This window comes from Zophobas morio, unplaced genomic scaffold (assembly GCF_036711695.1).
Source record: "Zophobas morio isolate AGI-343-1 ecotype UQ-CSIRO unplaced genomic scaffold, CSIRO_AGI_Zmor_V1 ptg000007l, whole genome shotgun sequence".
Classification (NCBI taxonomy): Eukaryota; Metazoa; Arthropoda; class Insecta; order Coleoptera; family Tenebrionidae; genus Zophobas; species Zophobas morio.
Window position 1 is genome coordinate 8,703,581 of NW_026972112.1, and position 15,627 is coordinate 8,719,207.

General features: G+C 32.1%; 1 protein-coding gene across 1 annotated transcript in view; it reads right to left on the reverse strand.

Annotated features, from left to right (window-relative positions):
* LOC135124428 (insulin gene enhancer protein ISL-1) overlaps positions 1 to 14,071 on the reverse strand; it is an 85,170-nt gene extending 71,099 nt beyond the window's left edge. The window contains 1 exon segment of the mRNA XM_064049480.1: positions 13,530 to 14,071. Coding sequence (XP_063905550.1) covers positions 13,530 to 13,659 — 130 coding nt within the window. The 5' untranslated portion in view covers positions 13,660 to 14,071.
* Positions 14,072 to 15,627: the final 1,556 nt, after the last annotated feature.

Sequence of the window (15,627 nt, forward strand, 5' to 3'; positions counted from 1 at the left end):
GTGAATTTCGGTACAGTTATACTCGATAGTCCGATTAATATGCACGGTTTCGAGAGATTAAGGATCGACAAGATTCCTTTCACTCGAAAAATACATGGCTTGAAGTAGCCATAAGTTAGTATTGACGAGCGATTTGCATAATTTTCTGGTTTTCGGCCAAAATTAGTATGCTTGATTGTGGTTCTGTGCCACTTGTTGACGGTTGTGTCGACGGCGATGACATTTTTATATGGAAATCATCACACTTTCGGTGGAAGTGAGGAATATTTTCGGATTTTTTTCCGAAAGAGAATTTTAATTTTTATATGCAAAGTGAGCTCATAAAATTTTATACTCTGCATGTGATCCACTAAAAACGACGTCAAGTGAAAACTAGATAGTTAATGTCGCACCTCGAACAAACCCATCGAGCGTCTACTCCGTACTTGACGCCGTTCCTTGTTGATCTATTGTTTTAATTAAGATGTCCTACATAATTCATTTACGATAATTTTTCGATTTTTAGCCCTAAATTTATTGCCTCAGCACTTCAGTTTTACATAGGTATATACAGGGTGTCCTATTAAACTTAATTTAGTTTTTCTGTGGAGTTTCGTTTTAAATAACATTTTTTTAAGAAACGTAGAAATTTATCTAAACCAAGCCCTGGTGGATCATTTTTGAGAAGGTGTGGTTGAAATTTAGTAATTCAAAGTGGTATTTCAGACGCTATTTGTCATCATGTACCTATATGAAACATTTCGGGCAATTTATCAAGTACGATAAAAATTCTAAGAAAACACGAAAAAAAGGATATCGCTATTTATTGATGTTTACATTTTTGATAAGTTACGTTTATTTTATTGAATTATCTCATTTTTCCAGGAAAAATCACCTGTACATGTACATCGTTGTATTGATGCAGATAAAATTGTTCATTGCTCACTTAAATTTCACGCTAGAAAGGTATTAGAAAATTGTATTTGACGGCAAAAATTGGTTTAGAGTTGTTTAGAAACGATATATTTAGAGACTGTAACATTGTGCTGTACAATTTTGAACTCGTATGTATTTGTATTTTATCTATAGGATTTAATCTGTAAAACTTTGAAATTACGTCATCAAATTTTTGGTGGAGATGGACAAATGAACTTGATTAGTTTAAAAACACTTAGTCCAGTAGTTTCAGTTACTGCTTGTTTAATAAAATCGACAACAGATAACAGAAAGATGGAAATGGGGTGCCTACTTTTTCATATTTTAGGATCTGTGAAAGATAGAGACCTTGTTATACTTGGTATAGTGAACCAAGACCTATAAGGTTATATGGCCATCATAAAAGTAGTTGACCGCAAATAAATACCCCCTTTGTGTGGTTCGCACTAAACTTACCGGTTGGCAATAAATCATCTTCTAAACATTTCTTGCTCATATTTAACAAAGCGAGTGGTTATTTCGGAACCCTCAGCGGCTGCAGGTAGTAAAGAAATAGTGGAGTGGTGGATTTTCATATTTAGTGAAAGCCGCCCCTGAACGAAACCACAAGAGCCGGTCGAGCTGCAGTGGACACGTTATTTACGACCCTAAAACCTTTTCTATTGTAAACAACTTAACTTCGACACAATGGGATGATTTTATGATGGCCATATAACCTTATAACTCTTGGTTCACTATACTTTTCTTGCTAACGCTCGGAAAGTAAAAAAAATAATGAAAGTGGTTATGCGGTGACGATTATCTCCGTAACACTCCCGAGTCTGTTATTTGAAATTTATTCAACATGTCATTAAATCTGGTTTTATTTCAGTGTCTTCAGTAATAAAGGAGATGTTACATTTAAACTAAAAACACTCTCGATAGATTTAGATTTTTCAAAATATCTAGACCTTAATTTCAAAAGATTTTTTTCATAATTCTAGGTATTTGACATTCTGAACTACAACTAATATTGTGACGAGACCATTTGGACGAATATTTTCTAGGCTACTAATAACTTGTAGAATACGAAAATGCAGGTGGTTTCCTGTTTCCGTCTGCCTGTCGTCCGAAAATTTGGGAATGCTTCCTTACTTTTACTTTAACATTACATATGTACATATCTTTATTCCAACTTATAAAGGCGATCATAAAAATCAAATCTTATATTTTTTCGGAAAATTCGGATTTATTGTATAGTACTTCAGGGGCGAGGGAAGTTCTGTCGACATAACTTTAAAGCAATTTTTTGTTTGCGTTTGCCTGTTAGCAATTTTGTTAAAGGATAATTTCAGGAGCTATTTAAACATTTTTAGTTTTTCTATAAAAAAATTAGTAAGTCTTACAAATTTACGTAATAATTTTCTTAAAATTCTTCTAACATTGTAAAGTTGCGATTGTGTTAATTAAGAGCGTCAGATTGATAATGTACCCATTTATCCTCACCAAAATCTGTTTTAGTTCAATTATCTTCCTCTGACAGTTGTTTTCATTTTTGTTTAACTTTAGTTTTTTAAATTTGCGTACTCTATATTCTTGTTGTATTGTCTTTAATCCATTTAATTCAACTTAATCTTCATTAATTCCTTTATTGGTATCATAAATCAGAAGATAAGTATTTTAAGCCGTATAGTACACAACAAAATTCATTAAAAAAAAATTGATCTAAGGTTATGAACATGGAACTTTCCTCGTCCTGAAGTCTGAGGTACAATCAAACAAATGCATTTTCGAAAGTTTGTAAAATTTAATTTGGAAAAAATGCTGCGGCCCGGCATTGCTCCCCGGACCCTTCATCCCCCTAAAATACATACAAAATTTGACGACAATCGATCCAGTAGTTTCGAAGATAGTCTGTCTAATAAAAATCGACATAGACCACAGACAGACGAAAACGGGAGACCTATTTTTTCTTCTTTTCATAAAAAGAAACTTAAAACATGTTCAAAATGGTAAAGTTACAAAAATTGCAAAATGCATATTTTCCTAAAAATTACCATATTGAACATGTTTTAAGTTTCTTGTTGGGAAAAGAAGCAAACAAAATTTAAGAAATAAAAAAGGTAAAATATATACCCCACCCACCCGCCCTATCTCAATTGTAATGATTTTTTTATTCGTCGTGAGCCAGTGGGCGGAGCTTAATTGCAAAATTCTCATTTCTCTACTGGCAATTACCTTGCGAAACATGTTTTAGAGTACCGTGTTGTTAGAAAAAAATATATATGTATAAAGAAAGAAAAGCCAAAAATTAAGCCCCACCCACCCACCCCGATCTCAATTGTGGTGAATTTTTCATTCGATGTAAGACCAAGGGGTGGAGCGTAATCGCAAAATCCATATTTCCATCCAGAAGCTTACAATTCTAAACATATTTTAAGTTTCTTGTTGTGAAAAAAGACTGTGTCTATCGAGAAAAAAAAGGATAAAATACAACCCTCACCCACCCGACACATCTCAATTGTCAAGATTTTTTTTATTCGTCATGAGCCGGGAGGCGGAGCATAATTGCAAAATCCATATTTCCCACAAGAATTTACCTACCATTCGAACAGGTTTGTTGTCCAAAGAAGAATCACAAGATAATTGCTTGTAGAGAAACGAACATTTTGCAGTTAAGCTCCGCCCCTCGGCTAATAGCGAATAAAAAAATCATCACAATTGAGATAGGGTGGGTGGGTGGGACTTATATTTTACCTTTTTCTTTTACTGACTAACGTTTTCCTCTTTTCACAACAAGAAACTTAAAACATGTTCAAAATGGTTTGACCATCCCCACCAAAAATTTTATCGTCCTAAAATTTTGCTAAGTTGAGCCTATTTAAAACCTTTTAGTTCGTTAGTAAGGTCAATATTAACTATTAACGTGTGATCAAAAAGTTTTTAGATTAGAGTTGGCCATGGAAATATTTGTTGTGTCTTTGATTAATATCCAAATGCAAAAATCCAAATTATTGAAATACAAATCAGCTTATGCATGACATTTGCACTTTATTCAAAGACGTGACAAATATTTCCGTGGCCAACTCTAATCCAAAAACTTTTTGATCACCCCTTATTTGATCTATATAATAATGCAAAATTTGTTTACATAGGTTAAAATAAGCACTTTTGCATTATATTATATTATAAAATGCTAGGTACTGTGTTGCCATATAAACTGATTGTTGTGGGCACAATTTTCAACCATGTTTTTATATTTAGTCAAAACTGATTCTAATAATTTTTAAATAAAATTACTTTTGATTTACTTCGATATTTTCTTGTGTAATTTTGCGTAATAGAATAAGAGAAAGAATAAAAAAATCGAAATCTCTGTATTCTTTTACTTTGATATTTTTTTAAGATCTCAGAATACTATCAAGTATTTTTTTTTATTTTTAAGGATGAAGAAATCATATTGGCCTTATAAAATTTTACAAAAAATCACAGTTAACGTGACAGTTTTTTTCAAAATTTTGATAATTAACTAAAATTGGTGTACAAATCCTCCGCAAAAAGTTGATGACGTCTTTTGAGAAAATCTTAGATATAATTTTATGAAAAATACACCTTGGGATACGGTGCTTGTGATTTAATTGCATTCATTTTTTAAGGGCTATTTACACAGTTGTATGTTTGCCAAGTCGAGCTTGGCAAACAATAACTTAAACCGGACTTTACGATGTGTTATAATTCCGTCAACTACCAGCATTGCATAAATTAGAATCTGACCATGCCTTTAAATCACTTCTCACGCTGAATCTGGTTCGTTTTACGTCGCTGGTTGGCTTGGCAAACCTAGCTATATAAAACGGCACTTTAGAAACACACAGGATGTTTCAAAATGGAACGAATTAACCATCTGTATTCTAATTCAGTGATAAGCTTGTTCTTTCTGCGTAAATAATTTTACCGATTTTTCGTTCCTCACTTTCGCTGCAAAGTCGATTACCCAAAAGTCGCAGTTCTGGGTCAAGCATTATTTAATTTATCGCCTGTACCGTTCGTTTAATTGAATTTTCGTGATGACGAAGACCGGGTTCGGGATTTATCAGAGCCGGGCTATAATCCGACATTCTTGGCCCTGGCCGGCGCCTCACTTATCTCCAGTCTGGTCCTGGTATGCCTGCCATAAAGCCCTCGAGGATACCGCAACAAGGCAGTATTTGTTAGCGTTTTACTTGTCTGGCGTAAGCCGTTCGGAGGGAAAACACGCACCGAAAAATGACAAAACGTGAGACGAAATAACATACTCACAGACACGGATAATCGGAGCACCTGTAGCGTATAATTTTTAATTACGCTAATTTGCGAGCGACTAATCAGCTGGAGTGAATTTTCTAGCTCTTTCCCCGGCGTTTAATTAAACTTAGATTTTTCGAGAGATGAAATTCGATGTAAATTTAATTGGTTTCGTGGCCATGAATTTAAATTTGACAAATAAGTATATGAATTATTAAATGTGTAACATTAATTACATTCACGTCTCGTTATAGAATTTCATTTTTCACGCTTCAAAACGCGATGAGCTATTAAAATTAATTACGAGATAGAAATTAATTTACGACTTCTCGGCGCTACTCTTCTCGTTCATTTCAATAAATCAAACACACGTTCGCTTAAATAATAAAAACGATTATGGATCGTTTATTACAAAATTTATTTCAAGCGAAAAGGCGACATCGACGGGAGATTAATAATTATAATAATAACAGGAAAAAAGACATAATTCAAACGAGGAAAGCGTTAATGTTAACAAGCTTTTAAACCAGATAATGATCAGTTACTGTTTCCCAAAACACATACACCTGCATTAAAAATTGACTCTAAAAATTTGTAGTATTAAAGGTTTACTACTCGTTTTATTGTTGCTTTTATCTTTATTTTTATTGAATTTCCCGATTTCTAATTAAGGTTTAAAATTACTTTTATTATTTCTAGTCTAGTGAATGTGAATACTGTACCTGCACGTTCCGACGGTTAAAATAAATCACTTTGGGTTATGTTTATACGGAATTAATCGTTAAGTCCGGGGCTTTTATTATAATCACGGTAATAATTTGATTATACATTTAAGTGCGGGGTATACATAAAAATGTCCAACATCATAATAAGTGACAAGCTCTTAATTTTTTATTTAAATATTTGAGGATACTACACAAATACAAACAGGATGATTCAACTGTGTTATTGTGCCAGAATAAATACAAACGAAATCATCCTTTTGTCCTTTGTTTGATTACAACAATTACGGCTCGTTAGTGTCGGGAATTTTACAATAATATTTGTAAGTCATGGAAAATCAAGGTTGCAAACTTAAATATTAAAGGTGATTTTGTCACTGGAATTTTTTAAAATAACTCCAATCAGTCAATTGGTCAATTGTCACTTCGAAATATATAGTTGACTTCTTAGGATTAGCTTAAAACAGCTATGTCATGTTCATGACGTCACTCAAATAATTAAATTAACAAAAAAATTGGTGCTAATGGTAATATCGAAAAACACACTTTTCACTGCAAAAATTTTGCTTCGAAATTTTAAATTTAGTGGGTTTTTACGATGATGTCATCAACATTTTGGAAGGGATGAATAAATAAAATGTTTTGTCATTATTATCTCAGGAAACATAATATATTTGCTAACTTATATCCACAAATAACAAGTATGAAGAATTAAAAAAATCAAACAAATTAATTTAGTTTTACATGTACATTTATATACTCCGAAACTTGACGCCGCCACTGCACTACCGACACAGTTTACATTTGCGATAAGTTTCTGTGCATTTAGTCACATAATTGCAGGTTCATGTAATTTTCTCAAGGTTCTAGTAATCATCTTTTTTACAATTACCTACAATTTCTTATCAAAGGTACAGTATACATCATTCTTTTCCAACAGCCTCAATATATGTATATTTATGTACTAGTAAAACAATGAAGCATGCATATAAAAAGCGAATATTTATTAAGACTTAGTTCTCCCATTGTAACATTATTTGGCTTGTAGTTATCACTTTTATAATAAAGCAATAATTTATTAATAAGTTACGAAGTATACATTAGTTCCACAATAAAAACACGCAAACCCATGTTGACAAAACTACATCTAATGTTTGCTTATTTACAAAGACCTTCACATTTATTTCTTCTCTCTTCTTCAAAATTTTGCTTTTGCGGTTTACCTAAACAACGTTTCGTTCCACAGAACTCTTTGTGTCACTTTTCCCAGAACTGTTGTCAAGCCAAACCGTAACCAAAATGATTTCCATTTTTTTACGAGCAACCTCAAACTCCGAAAATAATAACACTGACGAATAAAAATTTCGAACACAGTTAGCCGGCAACAATCAAACGCATTTCTCGTGGTGAAAGAAGACGGAAATTACCTAATTTGCATTTTACGATGGTTTATACCTAAATCTTACCTGCTATCTCTACCGGATTAGGTGTCAAAAGTAGGCAAAGGACATTTTCGGCGAAAATTTTTCACGATTTTGGAATACGTGCGCGGAGTTTGTGGCATTACATGAAATAGTGGCCCATAATTTTGGGGATTAACTGGTTTTGGATTTCTATCTGCGGCTTGATCAAGCTATGAACTTATCAAATTTAAAACCTTGACTGGTAATTAATTGACATAAATACTATCGAGTGGATGTCTGGGAGGCTTCGAATTCTTATTGGTATGATCTAAGGATTAAGCCGGTGATTTATTTGGGTAATTATGCAGTGACAGGATTGGCAAAATATAGAAATATAACCAAAAAAGCTGGCAGCTTTTTTCCGGAAACGTTATATAATGGTATAAAAGTGCGAAAATTGTGGTTAAATATTGCGTTTTGTCTATCTTTTTTTGTATGTAGAGGAACATCCGGCTATCAGATTCTATCCACTTTCATGGTACTTAAATAAATGTGATGCAATTTTTAGCGTTATTTGGATAGACTTTCTCAATTTCTTAACAATAATTTAAATAATTTGCTTTCGTTTTAAAAGGGCAGAGGCGGCTTTTTCTCAAACGATGTTTGCTCAAAATTTGCGCTCAGATTACTATCTGAAGGCTTAAAAAATTTAGATAATTATCATTATTTCAATAAAAGTATTTATTTTAGATTACAAAATAATACAACCTAAATAACTCGTAACAACATATACAAACACCAAATTTAACACAATTATCTCATTGTTAATATGTTGGAAACTCTTTTAAAAAAATTGGAAATAATATATAGATATAGTGATTTAAAAATATTTATAATAATAATTCGTTACAATCAACTAAAATTTTAATTTATTATCGTAGTCCACCACTGAAGTAAGAAAAAAAAACTCATTTCAGTGATGCTAAGTTTGACGCCTATGCTGGCGAAACACAGACACGTGTAATTCTCGCTTTAGACGAATCGAAACTATAAATTTGAGTAAATGTGGTTCACCTTTATAGTAACCTAGAATCTAGACTCCATGGGCCACGTTGCACTCAATGCGTTTTTTGTATTTAATTTTTTTTACAAGAAAATTTCGATGTACAAATTTTATAGTTTAAATAATTGAACAATTTATCGAAATTCACATTTAATTAAATGGTTTATAGTAAGTGATTAAATACTGGATGATTGGTATTAACCCTCGCGTTTGGGAGGTTGATTGGTTGAATTTGGACACGTGATCGATTTACTGAGTGATTAAATTAATGGCGCTTCTGTAAACCGGATCTAAATATTTTTCGGTGTGGTGTTAAATGAATGTCAAAATAGTTGTTTTCTTATTTTCAAAATCATATTAACCAGTTCTTCAACTTTCATCGCTTAACTCAAAATATTATTCGAAAATCATTTGTTGTGATGATATGTAATGAGCGTTAACTCAATATGTTTTAAAGTAATTGTTAAACTGATGGTGATAATTGTAAAAATAAATAAAATTAATTGAAAAATGAAAGCATAGATACCTAACGATAATAAAAGTAACAGGGAATAACTTTAATTACAAACGTCTATATTTTTGTGCATATTTAATTAGGTCTACTGTAAATGACCAGCGACTTGTAATTACTACTTAACAAAATCTTGAAAACTAGCAAATTGTGGTAATAAAAGGATGAAGAAAAAAATTTATTTACATTGAATTTCCGTCGGGTTTGAAGCACGCATGCATTCAGAGAATATTTTTTCACAAGGATTTCTTTAATAATTTTTTTAGGTTATGTGTCACTTATTTGTAACACAAAATGTATTAATTCTGTATGTAGGTACACAGGAATCTCATTAAGTTTATCAGAAACGTCAAGAATACCTACACATTTATTCGAGGGAACACATCTTTAACTTTTCTACTGTACTAAAAAATTTTAATAAAACAAAACGTATTTTTTTAAATGACAACTTTTGTAAGTTAAACCATATTGGGCAATATTTACACATACTTTTAACATCTTTTAGAAAAATATGTGTATATTTGGGTAAATTAATAAACTTATTCTTATTAGTATTTTTCACCCATTGGAGCCCCGAGTGTCGATTAGTGAAAAATTGCCGCGAAATACAAAAAATTTAATTAAACTTTATATGGAAATGGGACACTTTGGTAGAAAGCGTGAAAATAAATATGAAAAAATAATATATTGTGCTACATAAAGATTAAAATTTGTTTACAAAAGAAAAATGTGTGAACACAAATTTTAAGTACAAAGTAATACAGAGTCTGACTCCTGTCATTGACCCTTTTGGAATTTAGCAAAAGTACAATTTATATAAACAGTCAACAAATTAGTTCTTAATTTAAATATGTTTCTTATCCACTGTAAATAATTATTGATAAAAAAATTTCAGTGTTGCAAGAGTGTTCAAAAATAAAAAAAAAGTTCACCCTGTATGCGTGACCTTTCTCTTATCTACTCAGCTAAAATATTAGGGTCAAAATTTGCACAAATATTGAATTTTCAAGATTCACGAAAAGTACTGGATACTTATTGGTCTAATTTGAGTGGTGTGTGACATCATCGAGCAGTGTTGAAACCAAAACTATCACTACTGACATACCGAGTAATTAACCATCACTGCAATTTACATTTTTTCCAGCATCGTCACCGTTTGAACTTCATACGAGAAGCACAATTATCTACATATTTTTAAAAAACGTAGTTTTGTTTTCAGTATTATATTCCTAAAATAAGCAAGTAATAATAATAATACTAATAATGATAAGTAAAAATTATTATTAGGACAAGAGTTATAAATCTTAAGTTTATATAGCGTGACTTCTCAGTGAGTCAAGTGTTTTAATTATAAGAACTACAAGCCATCATGCATGGTGATTATTTTTTGTTTGTAGGATAAATCAAAGAGAAACAAATTGTTGAATTCCGTGTAAAAAAGCGTGTAAAATTTGTTCAATCGGCATGTCGCGTAGGCGTCGGATTGGTGATGGCAAAAGCAATAAATTTACCTTGGTTGCATACACATTTTTTTATTATTAAAAATTGTCTCTAAGCATGATCGCGACTTTTAAAATAGTTATCAATATAAATCGAAAGAATAATAATAAAATAAAACTCAAATTATTACTACAGATGCTTTAGGTCTGTTCTTACGAAGTTGATTGCTGATGGTAAAGGAAGACGTAGCGAAAAACGCATGTGTTGTATTAATCCACACTGTTTTGTATAGTTGACATTTCCCCGTTGTCAGCTGTCACTGATTAAATTTTAGATTTATTGTAGAATGTTTCACGATGTTTACAAATATCAAAGCCAACTTGACAACTTTTTTCAACTGAACACCCGATATTAATTTTAAAATTACAATATCATATTTAATCATTAATAAAAGGGCACAAAAATAAGAAATATTTTTTTAGAGTTTGTGGTGGTTTTAAAAAATAGACTGCCCATTTTTTAAAATATATTCTTTTTTTCATTTTCTTTCATTTTGATTTTTAAATTTTTCAGGCGAAACCATCGTACTTAGTAGTTCTAACTTATTGTCAAACAATGTTTTTTTTAAATGACAGTTTTTTAATTAAAAAATCATATGTTTTGTATATCATATAAAAAACTGTCAGTTATTAATCAAAATTAGTATTCAAGTGTATTTAAAAATACTAAGAGAATCAATTAAGATATACAGGGTGATTCAATCACTACTGCACAATTTTAATGGAGAATTATATGACAAAAAAATTGTAAATAATGTTATTGAAAGATGGTCATTCTATAAAATATACCTATCAGAAAATTAAAAAATTTCGTGACGGATTAAAATTACTTTCTACTGTTATTAATTATTAGAAAACATTTCTTATCGAATAGGTTAGTCAATTTTTGGAATTTACTAAAGAAATTCGTAATAATATAATTTCCAAGGTACTCAGAAAATAACAAAATAATGTGATTTTTAAAGTAGGTACCTAAGCAATTTTTTGCTAATAAAATTAATGATGCTGGAAAGTAGGTTTGATAATGTAGCAAACAACAAAAGCGACATGGGTGAAAAGATACTGGAATGAAAATTTTGAAAAAAATATGGCAAATACTGAGGTCCTTTAATACCAGCGTTATAATAATTTATTTAATGTATTAGTGGTGACCCAATATATTTTTTTGATTGAATGTTGTAAAATGTTACGTTTTGGATGAATTTACATCAATTTGAGGTAAACAAAATGGGACATAAGGGAAACGTTATGACTAGAATCAATAGAAGAAAAAATAGTGAAAAGTATAAAATAGCAAAAGCAGTATGGAAAACTGCAACAAAGAAAAAGGATAGAGGAAGGTCCAGAAAAACATGGGTTGATGGAGTAGTGAACGTGGGAAGGGACGAAATAGTGACTGGAACAAGGTAAAAGACTATAGTTACAGACAAAAAAAGGGGGAAGAATTTCGTGAAGAGGGTATGGTATTTGCTGGAAAGGATATACCTGTATGGTATTCGATAAAAACGATACCTTGTATAGTAGTATGCCTCATGCGAACGTGTAATATAAAGTATGGTAAGAACTTTAACAATGACAGTATTCGGTATGTTTATCTGGTATGTCTAAAGAGTATTGTGAAGCTGACAACAAATAAACACTGTGCAGCAAAACCCATTGAGGACTAAGTGCAGTCTGATGTAATAAATAAATTTTTAGTATTTTCATGGATAGAGGTAGGATGTTGAAAAATTTTATAGCATAACTTTCCTGATTTTTGACTTATCTAACTACAATGTTGTGAATATTGCGTGTGTTGTGATATTGTAATTTCTACTAATAGTTATTTGTGTATCAAGGCCATAAAGAAGAACTTTTTCGGCCGATCTGAAGTTTGCGAGTAGCTATGTAAGTGGTAGTTCAAATATCTAACGCCGCTTTTGGCTTCAATAATAATATTCGAATGACTCGTTTTTTAAAAAATCCTTACAGAATGATTGGAACTAGAATCAGAATTTTTGACTTTTTAGTCGAAGTTGTCATAGTGTTATTAGTATAGGTATCAGTAGTTCCTTTTTAGATTCTATTTCCAACTTTTAGAAATAATTAAGTACTGACTTATTTGTGAGCTTATAATTTTATTTATTTATTTTTTTAAAGCGTCAAGGACGAGGGTTAGGTGTTAAATTTCATAAGTAAAGAGCCGCAGACATAAACTATTTAATTTTTGACTTATTTGTTAGTTTTAAACTAAATCCATTCAATTACGAATGGGAATTTTTTTTCTTAAAAAAATATTTTTTGCATTTAAATCATTGATAATAATAACTGGGTATGTGTTAAGGTAGAATATTTTTCAGTGATAATTATTAATAATGGAATGATTTCCTAAATTTTGTGAGATGAAAAATTACAGGACTGAAAATGTTGAAAAAAATATGGCAAAGGCTGTATCTAATTCATTTACAGTAGGTATAGTTTTGGAAATTTCATTCTACCCTATAAAATTTTATTTGCAATAACGACACGGACAGTAGTACAATAGCAAGAGATATTTAAAACTCAAGTTGTCGAGTGCCGGTAATCCCCAGATGTTAGAAAGCAGAATAATCCAGGTCCGGACAGGAACCATCGTTACTCACGAATGAAAATGACCATTATCTAGTACAACTACCTGCTAGTGTTCTCCGACTAATTCGGGTGTACTACTGTCTGTCTCGTTGTTCTCAATAAAATTTTATAGGGTAGAATGAAATTTCCAAAACTATACTAGCAGTTACAACACATCAGTATTTTTTTTTACTGCATTTGTTAAAATGTGATTTTTAATAGTACACTTTATATAGCATACAGTGCCATAAGAATTTTAAGAATGACATTTTGACAAATTGTCTGAGTTTATATGGTACTTCTAAAGAATATTTGGAAGTTGACAACAAACACACTATACAACAAAACCCACAGATTTAAATAACAGATGCCGTAGTATCACTGGTCGACAAATGGTTGCCAAAAATTTTGTATTATTTGTTCACAAAATTTCCAAACATAAATTTGATAGTTTACACGGTAGTAAAAACAATATAGTTATGTACTATAGTACACACATAAGACAATGCTAATTGAACCCTCTTCCTATGTCCCACCCCCAAACAATCTTCTTACTGGACTTACTGTTTTGCGAGTCCATCGAGCAAGAATTGTTGATAGGATGCGGGTTCATCACAAGGCTCGGCTGCACCAAACCCCTGTGGTGCATCGGTAACTGGTGCATGGCCAGTCCGCCTTGCTCTGACATCACCATACGAACTGCACGTCAAAGAACCGTCCACCAGAAGTACAACCGGCACAGTCCGCACCGAGCGCGACCTCTTACAATCGGTTCATCCGGAGTTGACCGCAACTGTTTTCGCACAAGCACATCCACGAACAGCGAGCGTTTCGGACCGACTGATGGTATCGCGGCAGCCGTCGGGAGAACTCGGTCCGGCGATTAGTTTTTGTTCGATCCCCCGCCGCCACGCCCACCGCGTTTGCGTGTTCTGCTCCCCAATTGGTCCATTTTGTTGATAGCACGGGGCCCGGAATCACAAAATGGTCGGCAGGTAATCAATAACCGAGTCTCGTCCCACAACGTCATGGTAAAATTCGCCGCTGCGTTCGGACTTGGAGATGGAAATTGGAATGGGTCCGGATGGGAGCGCTCAGGGAGGGATGGGTTCGTGCAGGGATCAGGGAATTAGTGCTGGTGCTTTTTTGCGTTATCGGGACAAGTGCCTACACGTCGGCTTATCTTATCAGCGATAAAAATTACAAGTACGTGGATGTCACACCTAGGCTCGTGTGTGTATATGTAAACGAGGATATCTAGTTCTAGTACACATGGTTGGGACGGTTGGGTGATAGTGCTATTATGTCATTTCTGGGGGAATTCTGGATATTTGTAGATGGATGAAGTGTGACGGTTGATAAATAAATGACATGTACTAGATTTTTGCAAGTGGTTTTCTTATCGGAGGTCTATCCAGACCTGTTGACCCGGAGATCATATAAAAATGATTAGCTGACAATATGATGATTGATGAATAATATCTTTAATCTTTATCCTTGCAATTTTTGAATGACATATATTATCGATAAGCTTCATGTGCATCATTAATTTATACGGTTTTCTAAAAATGAATGACGCTGATAAATTGGTGACATGATAGCAACTATGATGTTATTGAGATAACAAATTGTAAAATATGATAGAGCAGGACAAAGCAAAAAACTAAAACAAACAAGAAAATAATCTTAAATTTAACATATACTTATATATACTTTTCACCAAAAACATACAAAATAATTTAAGTTTATATTTGTTTTCAGAGGATCAGTAGTTTCCACCAAGGTTTAGATAATATACAATTCTCAGTTCTAGGTGAGCTATACAGGGTGACATTAAAATAAAACTCAGATTTTAATTACAGAAATTATAGGACTTGGTAAATATGTGCCCACAGTAATTTTTGGTATATACCGAAAAATTAAAGTGAAATAGCTTAAAATCTGCCTGTAAAAATTATAAGACAGACGACAATGATTAAGCATGCATTTTATAATCTTACAAAGTCGATTTTTTTTATTTAATCTGTAAGATAATTTTTGCGTCTATAAGTGATTGCAGAAGATTATTTTTTTAACCATATTATTTTGAGTGCCTGTTCACTGATAAAGTACTATTGCAGATAAAGTAATTATAATACATTATAAAATTCCACAGACAGAAGACTAAAAAATATAAACGGATTTTAGCAAATTTACAAAGTTATGAGGGGTGATTAGGTGATTGAAACAGTACTTGCGTTTTGACGTATTTATTTTGGTGTTGTCGGTTCGGCAGATGAGGGGAGAGTCCTGGAGTTTGTGAATTTGAAATGAAAAGAAAGGTCGGTAGAAAACGGTGAAAACGGTTGTATCAAAAGAGTTCTAGGAAGGTACATACTCGAAATCTAGGAAGGATAAGTAGGTATTACTGAAAAGGTTTTACGACATGCAGGTGAACAAAGAGAATGTTTCAGGGTGATACTGGTTGGAAGTAATTAAATACAGATTATAGGTATACAAATACTATACAATTTTGTGGGACTTGCCAGGCCCACAGTTATATATTTTTTATATAAAAACAATTAAATATTCTAAGTATATATGTAGTAGGTTTCTCTACTGTATACCTACTCGAAGCCTATAGGATCTGAAAAAAATTCTTTTTAATTAAAAAATTTGTGAT